Below are 10967 nucleotides of genomic sequence, written 5' to 3'. Positions count from 1 at the left end.
AATGGTGGACCCTGATGTAAACAAGACTAAAGTCTTTCTCTGGTCTGTATCCCCTTAACAATTGTGTGTATTGAGCCGTACTGTATTGTATTGTACCCATTCTGCAATCTGTTAATAAAGTTTTCAATCAATCAATCAACCAACCAATGCATGCACATTAGAGGCTGATTAATCTATCAATAGATTGCATACAGATTGAGCCGTACTGTATTGTACCCATTCTGCAATCTGTTAATAAAGTTTTCAATCAATCAATCAACCAACCAATGCATGCACATTAGAGCCTGATTAATCTATCAATAGATTGCATACAGATTTTCTTGAGGATATGTTCATAAAACTAAATAGAAAAATAATAATAAATGAAAGTGTTATCAGGAAATAGAAATCAAGTATAACGTATTAGGAATAGGAAGTAAATGTAATATTCATGGCAATTCCCACCCGGTTTGTGCAGTGTTGTACTCTCTGTCACTTTGACTTGAAACACAACATGGATAAGACAGACACACTTGAAGCATAACATGGGGGACATTCAAAACCTGACACAAAGAGCTCATTATCTTGTTTAGTAAACAAATACATTACACACATTGGATAATTAGCAAATAATTTCTTTGGAAACAAGCCTTAGGAAACACCCTTTCTTAGTACCTTTCAAAATGTCAGTAGAGACGGGATACATTTGGAGCAAAAAGCATGAACAACGTAAAGGCAACACCAGTAGGAGTGGACTCCAGTACAGAAAGTGTGTCCATGAGGAGCACTGCAGCCCGTTCCATGCTGTCCAGCTCAGCACAATTCCAACTCCTCAGTTCAGTTCTGTAGCTATTTGGCAGTAATATGCTGCCACCTTCAGGTTAGGAAATGTACAGCTGTTTCTTCCTCAGTCTGTCAGTTCATAGTATTCTCACTGTGTGTTTTTTGCTTACAATATGGTGCAATGCCACAGTTCATCCACAATAAACAGATAATCATCATCTGTTATTTTGATTAGAATCACCTGTTGTTTTGCGACCAAGATGTCTGTGATCGAATACTATGAATAAAAGCATCGTCTGACATGAGGCTGTACAAATAGGGGCGAATTCACAAAGGGATTGCGCAGCTTTTTCTGACGCAATGCCTGTGCAAATAGCCCGAAAACAAACCTTGCTATTCACAAAGCACTCGCAAAGGGTGAAATACTGTGCTAACTGCATTGCCATCATCATTGAGTCTCTGTGCGTCCGTGCTATTTGCGGGTATTTAAATTAGGTAATATGGTTGGAAAATGTGCCCCTTTCTAAAACACTCATATGACGCAAAAACACTCCAATTCACAAAGATCGGCACCAATTGCCACATACAGTTAAAGTGACACTATTATGTCTACAGAGAATTGGTGGTAGCGCTTGTATAAGGGGTGTCATTGCCAGCTTCTAGATTGTGTTTTGATATGATAGACATTTTGGTTTTGTACCTTATTAGTGGTTATAAAAAAAGTTTCCGCAAAATAAGTCTCCTGCCATATTTTGCTCTCCTTCATAGATTCGCTCATAGGTCGGGTTGACCATGACCATGATCACGTTTGAAAATGTCGATCATATCAAAACACAATCTAGGGATGTATAGAAAAAAGAAATCACATCTAGGATTTGTCCACTCAATTGGTACCAAAAAGTCGTTTGGCCCAAGGACTAGAAGAGCTACATTATTTATTCGTCAGGACTTCCAATTCGCGATCAGATCATTTAAGCTTCTGTTTTCTGTCTGCCATTGTACCAGGACATGCATACTGTTGCATGGGCAGTATTTATACTATTTTACCATATCAGGGTCAAATTGCACTCAGATGCTCCGCGAGCCAACTGCGCTGCCAGATACCCGGAGCAAATTGCACTCTGTGAGCCAACTGTGCTGACAGATATCAGGAGCCTTAAGCTCCTTAAGACGGAGCAAATAGCGGGCACAATCCATTCTCTGTGAATTCGTCCATTAGGGGATACAACAACATCACTTTGTCAATACTGATTTTGATAAAAAATCAACTGATAAGTGATAATCCAATCCATTACTTCTACTGAATGCTGTAGAGTGTAGACTTAGACCATTAGTTTGGCATCACTGGACAAAGTAATACTGTAGATAGAAAGATACATCTAATAAGATAATCTTATGTCTGAAAAAGGCAGAGGATCAAGTTGTTTTGCATTAATTTCAAATAGTGTTATATGTGGCTATTCATATCAGATTTTAGTATTGTTCTCTGATACAATATCCTATTTCAGCCTGATATTGGAATTATATCCCATCCCGGCATCAGTATCAGTGCCTCCCAAGTATCCTTCCCCTCACTTAGACACGGTCAGTGTGGCTTTGCAGATACTCATTTATAGCTCCCCCTCTCTCCTTAAACGTAGTCATTGAGCCTGTAGCCATTGCTGGATACGGAGGCGCGTGAGGACACACGGTTGTCCTTCAGGGCTTCGGGCGGGTGATAAGGAGGCGCAGGGGTGTGTAAGGTGTTGAAGGCAGGGGGAGCCGGTAGAGAACGCGATGGCGGGCGATAGCTGGGGAGGCGGAGGGGGTTCCCTGCAGACCTCCCCCCGCCACAGTTCCAGCACAACACCGCCCCGCTGGTCAGACTGAGGCAAGCCGAGGCGAAGCCCACGTAGACGGCCAGACCGATCTCGTACTTCATCCCACTGGGGAGGTAGGGGTCGTAGAAGTCCAAGATGACGTCGTTGGTGGTCCAGGAGACCGTGATCAGGCAGAGCAGGCCGGCGCAGAGGAAGCACACCCCTCCGCTCAGCGCCAGGGCGGGCTTGGTGGGAGAGCCGCGGGCGAAACGGGTACACTTCATCCCCATGACGGAGACCAGGGTGGCCATGGTGGAGGTGATGCAGGACAGCACCATGAGGGCCCGGGCAGCCTGGAGTGGAAGAATATGGAATAGTAATTTGTCCTCCAATGGTTTCAAATGAATTTACAGGTAGACGGTATACTTGGAATGGATGGAATATCGCAATCGTTATTTTGACTAGTAACATTGGATCTTCAACAGTGTTCTATCTATCTACTCTATCTATCTATCTATCTATCTATCTATCTATCTATCTATCTATCTATCTATCTATCTATCTATCCATCCATCCACCCATCCACCTATTCATTCACCCACTCATCCATTCACCCACCCACTCATCCATCCATCTATCCACTAGCCCCTACCACAGTACCTGCAGGTCAGGAGACAGTGCCAGGAGGGAGCGGTGAAGCTCACACTGGTAGATGCCCGTGCTGTGCCACACACACTCCATCCAGAGGCCCTTCATGTAGGAGGTGGCTGTGATGATGTTGGAGCCTACGTAGGCCGTCCTGCGCCAGTGGGGGAGCAACGTTGCAACTACAGTACCCAGAAATCCCAGGAGGCCCAAGAAGAAGCCCAGGAGCTGAACAGCCATGCTGGCCATGATTGGCTCATTTGTCGTGGGACAGATGTACAACACAACGGCAGATCAATGAGCTTTATCCACACCTCTGTCAAAGTGTTCTAAATTCCTTCAAACTCTGTGATCGTTTGAACTGCCTGGAGCGATAGAAAACATGAAATTCTCACAAAAGTCTAAAGCTCGCCTGTCTGGTGCTCTGTACAGAACAGAACGTGAAGCTCAATCACACGTTGTCCAAAAATAACGCATCTCTAATTTAAGCCGAACTCTTAACATGCAGTAACTACATAACAAGGTGCAACCACACACACACACACATACACACACAAACAAAACTCTCAAAACAGAACTAGAACCTCTGTGGAGTTCTAACCCCTGTTGATGGAGAATAAGCTGAAGTCCGCTCTAACCGCTGTGGTCTCCAGCGGTACGGTAAACTCCATTGAGCTTGGGGCTCCGTCACGGAGTCTGAGCGATTCTTCAAGGGTCTCAAGAGTGTCTGTGGCAAAATAGCTGCCTGGTAGAGAAGCCAGCTCTCTATCAGCGGTCCCTGGCGACCGGCGGCTCGCAGTGTCTGTGACTAATGAGAGCTGCGTTCAGCTTCACCTGTTTAACGTTCTCCTCCCGGGGGCGAACTGCACAGCACTCTATCCGTTAACCGCCTCGCCGCTTCTGGGGAAGGGGGAGAGAGAGAGAGAGCGAGAGAGAGAGAGAGAGAGAGAGAGAGAGAGGGGGGGGGGGGAGAGAGGGGGAGAGAAGGAGAGGAAATTAAACATTCACAGAAAATCAGCCCGGTCGAGTTTGCGGTCACAAGCCACTAACTTTGAAACGATGGAGGTGTTTCACAGCTTCAGTGTACTCTGGGGAGAAAGACTGACATTACTTAATGTCGGAGGACTTTAAGTCACTGGACCAAAACTGAACTAAAAACATTTATAAATAATGATTTTACAGCTTAAAATAATTTCTTTCAATATATAGGCCTATATATTTTGACTACGGTAATTATATTCAGTTCAGTCTCTGCAATGAGCTCAGTTTGCAACTTACGACTTCACACTTATTGGTCATTCTCTTGATGTTACACAACAGTGGGTTGTTGTGCCAAAAGGTCAGTTGTGACTTTAACCATTCCTGTACAGTCAGAATATGAAACCTAAGGTGGTTTAAACATTGACTCCTGTTAAAACGTTACACTCCCTCCCCTGTGTGTCATTGTACACAACATCCTCATGAGAAATCATCTCAAAATAATTAAAGACGGACAGAATTTTAACAATGCTAACTGACCTATCTCAAACCCTGCAGCAACGGTTAGTGATTGGAGGATCAAGAAAAGAGGGCGAGGTTTGAGATAGGTCAATTATCAGTACAGTGACTTGTCTTGGATTCTGGGTTGATATTATTGAGTCACTTTCAATTGACACAAACTAGTCCTTTCCCCTTTGTTTTCACATGACACAACCAAACAGAAGAGACAATGTACAAGCCATTGTGGAGATTTGTTCAAGGAACAGATGATGTGTCCAAGAGCGGTCGGTCAGACAGCCTGGTTATTGTTCTGTGTGTGCGTCTGTGTCGTGTGAGTGACCTGGCAGTACAGTGGCCTCTCTCAACAGGAAACTATCCTAGACATAAGCCTGATTGTGTTTAATAATTTACTATACTGTACCAGGGAGGTAATGATCAAACAATAGGGACATGGCTATAGCTGATACTATAGTAACTAAGTATTTTGACATGTACAAGGGTACCTTAGTTGTGTAGTGTATCTTGTAGACCAGGCCCATTGCAAGTTGCTGTACTCTGTCGTCTACTCTAAGCCATCCTAGGTTGTCAAAGTGGGCAGGGGTGAGGTGGGTTCTGGGAGTCAGGTCAAGTAGTAGTCTGACTAGCTTGTTTTGAGATGTTTGTAATTTGTTTTTTAGTGCCCATTGTACCCATTCTGCAATCTGTTAATAAAGTTTTCAATAAAATCAACACACAAAGGGTCTCGCGGCTTAGAAACTTCCCGCCATAGAAGTGTCGCGCGGAAGCTACAGCAGCTGTCACTCACCGAGGAGGCGAGGCTCAGTCATCTAGTAGCTTCACATCAGGTCAGTCCGTGTTGATCCAAACTAAAGGCTGTTAGCAACGTGTACTCAAATGTTCTCTCTGGTGTGCTCTGGCAGTCATGTTTTTGTCAAGTAACGTTATCTAAAAATCGACTTTTAAACAGCAGCACTAAGTTAGGTATAAAGTTAGCTCGGCTTTTGAGTGGAGAGCAGTGACTTACCTCGCATACTGAAAGATTGGTTAGCTTTGAAAACACCCCTCCCCCCACCATGGCGACGAGAGTGAGGAAGGTGAGGACTCGGCACTGGCAGCCCTACCCGGTCCGGAGCATCACGACCCGCAGCCAGCGGAGGAGCAGCGGCTGCTTCTTCCAGAGACTCCCCGCTGAACTGTTCGACATGATCCTGGACAGGCTGTCGGGTGGGTGGAGGAGCTGAACCACAGCTAAAGTTATAGCCTTGTCTCCATTACTTTACACAGCTCAGGAGAAGTTCACCCCTCCCCCAGAGAAACAAAGAAATACAATGACAACATAAGCTTAAAAAAAATACATTCATATAATTAGCTCCTGATGTCTATTTAATACAATTGGATAGATTAACTGAATGTTTGTCCTTCTCTATACAATTGTCTATATAGCAGGGGTTCCCAAACTTTTTCAGCTCGAGACCCAAAAGAGAAATTTGGTGTTTCCCCGCCGGGACCCAAACACTTACAAAAATACATCATGAATTGCCATAACATACATTTATAAACTACTGATAAAGAACACAACAAACCATGAATTTCAAATGTATATGAAATGTATTTATTTAATTACAAGTACATCACAATCAGAGTGTCATGTTAAGTTTCTCACCACCTCATAACATTATGTACATATACAATTTTGTAACACTTTTAAATGAACAAACATGTTCTACTCTCCTTTCTATTTCTCACCCCTTTTTCAACTCTCCATTTCTTACCCCCCCCCCCTCCCTCCGTCCCTCAACCTTAAACCCCAACATTGAGCAACATTCTGATAAATTTGTACTGACTTATTTTAAAATTCTACTGACCTGACATCATGCTAGAAGGGGTATAATATTTCATCTATGGCACAATGAAATCTAATGAGAGGTATGTGGCTGGTTGAAGTTTTCTGCAGATCTATGCGGGCTTGGTTTTTGAAAGTGCTATTCTGAGGTCATGCTGAGCATTTAGTCTGTTTCTGTATTTGTTTTTCAGGTATGCTAGAGTAGAAAACCCAGATTCACATAAGTATGTGTGGTGCCAAACTGAATCAACACATCTACAGCTTTAAAAAAAAGTATTAATTTTTTATTTTTATTTAATTGTTATTGGCGACCCAATAAAAACGGGTCCGACCCAGAGTTTGGGAAACGCTGGTCTATAGTGATAATAACAAGACAACTTCACATGAAATCCCCCTTCCTCAACATAACGTTAGTGTGTGTGTGTGTGTGTGTGTGTGTGTGTGTGTGTGTGTGTGTGTGTGTGTGTGCGCGCGCTCGTGTGTATACTGTCCGTCTATCACTGTGTCAGTGCTGGATATCAGTGTGTTCAGCATGGCGTCCAAGGCAATCGGCATCTACATCGCGGATCACATCTCCACACTGGCGTGGAGGAACAGGATGATCCCCCAGACCTTCCACCACCACTACTCAGTCGCCTCCAAGCAGAGCTCCACCATGGCGTACTACACAGCCCTGGGTGGGACGCCCTCTTGTTCAGGTTCACTGTCGTTGTGTCCAGAGCAGGGAAGAAATAGACATGTTGATTCTAACCTCGTTCCCAGTTTTATCTCCGTGAGATATGTTGATTCTGACATCTAGTGGTGTTGTAGGAAACAATTGAGGCATTGTGATGCATTGGTATTAGTCTGGTAAAGATATATCTCCTAAAATGTCTAAACGGAAGTACAGGGAGTACCGGCTACAGGCTTTTTCCGGTTTCGACAAAACAATTATAGAAACGTGTGAAGTGCACAATAATTCCTCATTTAAGCCACTGCAGCGGCTTTGTCTGAAGAATTTACTACATGACCGGGACGTTCTAGCTTGTTTGCCGACAGGATTCGGGAAAAGTTTGGTCCGTTCGGAGGCAGCTTCCAGGGGAAGTACACCGTAAATTCTACCCCATACACTTTCAGCAGTAGTTCTTTACCAGGCTTTATCTCACAGAGATAAAACTGGGAACGGGGTTACATTGGTATAGACCTTAACCCTTTCACTACCACACTACAGACCGTTAACCCTTTCACTACCACACTACAGAAGGTTAACGTTTCACTACCACACTACAGACGGTTAACCCTTTCACTAACACACTACAGAAGGTTAACTTTTCACTACCACACTACAGATGGTTAACCTTTTCACTACCACACTACAGACAGTTAACCCTTTCACTACCACACTAAAAGTCATTGAGTGACAGAGCTGGAGCTCAACCGAGTGACGAGGATACATTTATGGAAAATGCCTAGGGGTCATGTGACCCCTTGTCGGCTGTGCTAGTGTTAACCGCAGTGTATTGTAGACACCTGTAGTGTATTGTAGTGAAAGGGTTAAAGGGACACTTTGCAGATTTAATCCTTAGTCCTATCATTCTGTTGTGAGGAGGATATGTGATAATCAGAGATTAAATGTACCAATGTGTTCTGTGTCTCGAGAGCTCGGCCACATCAGTCCCCCGAGAAACTCTGGCGGAGAGGAGATCTCTAGTGAACTGCAGATACCATTTCCTCAACTATTTTCAACTGTTGGAAAGGTGAAGAAATTGTGTCTGCAGTTCACTAGACATCTGTTCTCAAGCGGCTGAGCTCCCCAGAAACAACGTTTTATGTCTGATTATCATATGTCCTCCTCACAACAGAACTATAGGATTAAGGTAAAATAAATCTGCCACACATCCCTTTAACCCTTTCACTACCACACTACAAAGGGTTAACCCTTTCACTACCACTACAAAGGGTTAACCCGTTCACTACCATTCTACAGATGATTAACCGTCATCATATCAGTAAGATATATGATTGTTTGGAATGACAACCATGTAGACTTAAACCAAACATTTTCTTGGAATAAGAGCGTACTATTACAGACTAATGTGATAATCGGTAAGAGTCCACCATTAAATTATGTGCTTATTCCACAAAACTCTTAAGTTTGTTTGACACGGCACCTTGTGCCACATATTAGCCATATATTAGCAGCTGATAGGTATAACCATAGATATATATATCAAGACTAGATGACTCACCTGCGCTGCTGGCCAACGGAGACTGACGTTGCCACATGGCGGCCATCTTGCTACGGGCAGCACGCCCACTTATAACATGAATGTCTATAGTGCATTTACTATTGAAATAACCATAGCTTTCTCAATTTTCAACTGTTTGGTTTGTTAAAAACTTCAGAGAGGGGAGCTCCAGTAGCTCACCGCATATCTCGGCGCTATTTCTGCGTCAGGGAAAACCGTGCTTGTCACGGATATGGGGGACACGAGTTCGATTCCCGGACCCGCCGTCATTTCTCAGAATGTCTTCCCCTGCTCTACATCCCATTTCAACCTGTTTCTGTCGGTCATACTTGACCAGAAAAGCGATAAACGCTAAAAAAAAAAAGTAAAAAAAAAAAAAAAAAAAAAAAAACTTCCGAGATGTAGTTATACTTATAATGGACTTTCATATGAAAATAAAATAAATAAATAAAAATTCATCCAAGCAGGAATCATAGTCGCGTTAATAACGTTTGTAATAAATCAAACCGTTTGTAAATCTGTCAAGATTTCAGCTAGTTAAGAGTATTTTTGTTTGTGCAGATCACTCACCTTAAAGCAGTAGCACCGTAGCAAGATGGCTGCCCGTGAACTACGCGGGAGACTCCGCCTTGCGCCATCTAGTCTTTATATATATCTATGGGTATAACCATGAATTACCATTTTACATGTCAAAGACTCAGACTATGCTGTGTTTCCTAATTGACGGGGAAATATATGAATTTGGCAACGTGAAGTGATATCGTTTTGTCTTCTTGTCTGTTGTCTCAGGTCTGTTGTTCAAGAGATGCACTCTATTGCTACCAACAAAGGACAGGTTAAAGTTCATCTATAGCAAGTTCTCACAGGTAAGAAAGGACAGGTTAAAGTTCATCTATAGCAAGTTCTCACAGGTAAGAGAGGACAGGTTAAAGTTAATCTATAGCAAGTTCTCACAGGTAAGAAAGGACAGGTTAAAGTTAATCTATAGCAAGTTCTCACAGGTAAGAAAGGACAGGTTAAAGTTAATCTATAGCAAGTTCTCACAGGTAAGAAAGGACAGGTTAAAGTTAATCTATAGCAAGTTCTCACAGGTAAGAGAGGACAGGTTAAAGTTCATCTATAGCAAGTTCTCACAGGTAAGAAAGGACAGGTTAAAGTTAATCTATAGCAAGTTCTCACAGGTAAGAGAGGACAGGTTAAAGTTCATCTATAGCAAGTTCTCAGGTAAGAAAGGACAGGTTAAAGTTAATCTATAGCAAGTTCTCACAGGTAAGAGAGGACAGGTTAAAGTTCATCTATAGCAAGTTCTCACAGGTGAGAAAGGACAGGTTAAAGTTAATCTATAGCAAGTTCTCACAGGTAAGAGAGGACAGGTTAAAAGTTCATCTATAGAAAGTTCTCACAGGTAAGAAAGGACAGGTTAAAGTTCATCTATAGCAAGTTCCTACAGGTAAGAAAGGGAGAGGTAAGGGCTGTTCGGACTGCTGTCTGACATTTAAAGGCCACAATCATCAGTGAATTATAAATAAGTGAATCATACTTGTCGGTGTATGACGGTGCTAGACAACCATCTCACTAAGATGTCCTGCCTCTTCCTCTGTACCTACCTCTTCCTCTCTCAGATCCCTTGTTTCATGATGGAAAAGTGGACGTCAGCACCTCCTGTGTGCCTTGACTTCTCCTGCTACGGAGTCTTTCTCCAGGTGAGGGACGCCCCTACATTTCACTTCGTCGCCACCTTTATTTTTTTCATAGATTGCTATGAAAGCATTTCAGTGAGCTGATGACTAAATTCACTTGTGTATTTTAAAACACAAAAACTACAGTATTGATAAACATTTGGATTCAAATAGTCATTACTTTGTCATTCAGATTCTCATATTGTATTCTGCCTGTTGTTTTGACTAATGTGGTTCTCGAAATAGCATTTTTATAGTGACGTTTTAACCTCCGCATCAATACCCCTCAGAGTCATTGCATCAAACTTGACCAATATGGCGGCAAAGGCAAATTCTGAAGCTAGTATATTTTGAAAGTGTTGAGCACACTTAGGATAAGGGGAAACCAGTCAACCTAGTTACTCTATGCTCAAGGGTGGATAAACACTAAAAGATTACTTTCATATTCCTTGATTTCATTAAGCACAACGTTGCTCTCCTAGTACATTTTCTTTGATTGGAGTGTTGTGAGAAACCCTTTGAGGACTGTTTG

At 42.7% G+C, this 10967-nt stretch overlaps 2 protein-coding genes across 2 annotated transcripts in view; one reads left to right on the top strand and one right to left on the bottom strand.

Annotated features, from left to right (window-relative positions):
* Nucleotides 1–2392: 2392 nt before the first annotated feature.
* LOC311224469 (claudin-14-like) lies at nucleotides 2393–3455 on the bottom strand (the record flags this gene model as incomplete). The annotated part of the gene is made up of 2 exons (XM_084309479.1): nucleotides 2393–2914; nucleotides 3222–3455. The coding sequence occupies 2 exons, from the start codon at nucleotides 3453–3455 to the stop codon at nucleotides 2393–2395; spliced, it is 756 nt and encodes a 251-aa protein (XP_084165605.1).
* Nucleotides 3456–5758: 2303 nt separating this feature from the next.
* Nucleotides 5759–10967, top strand: part of LOC311225968 (F-box only protein 47-like) — a gene marked incomplete at both ends in the record, with an annotated part of 85224 nt that continues 80015 nt past the window's right edge. Inside the window, 4 exons of the mRNA XM_084311354.1 lie at nucleotides 5759–5909; nucleotides 7038–7205; nucleotides 9546–9622; nucleotides 10379–10459. Coding sequence (XP_084167480.1) covers nucleotides 5759–5909; nucleotides 7038–7205; nucleotides 9546–9622; nucleotides 10379–10459 — 477 coding nt within the window. The remainder of the gene's footprint in view (nucleotides 5910–7037; nucleotides 7206–9545; nucleotides 9623–10378; nucleotides 10460–10967) is intronic.

Source organism: Notolepis coatsorum (genome assembly GCF_963971535.1).
Source record: "Notolepis coatsorum genome assembly, chromosome: 3".
Taxonomy (NCBI): domain Eukaryota; kingdom Metazoa; phylum Chordata; class Actinopteri; order Aulopiformes; family Paralepididae; genus Notolepis; species Notolepis coatsorum.
The sequence above is the reverse complement of the archived record's forward strand: the minus strand, read 5'-3'. Positions and strand labels throughout refer to the sequence as shown.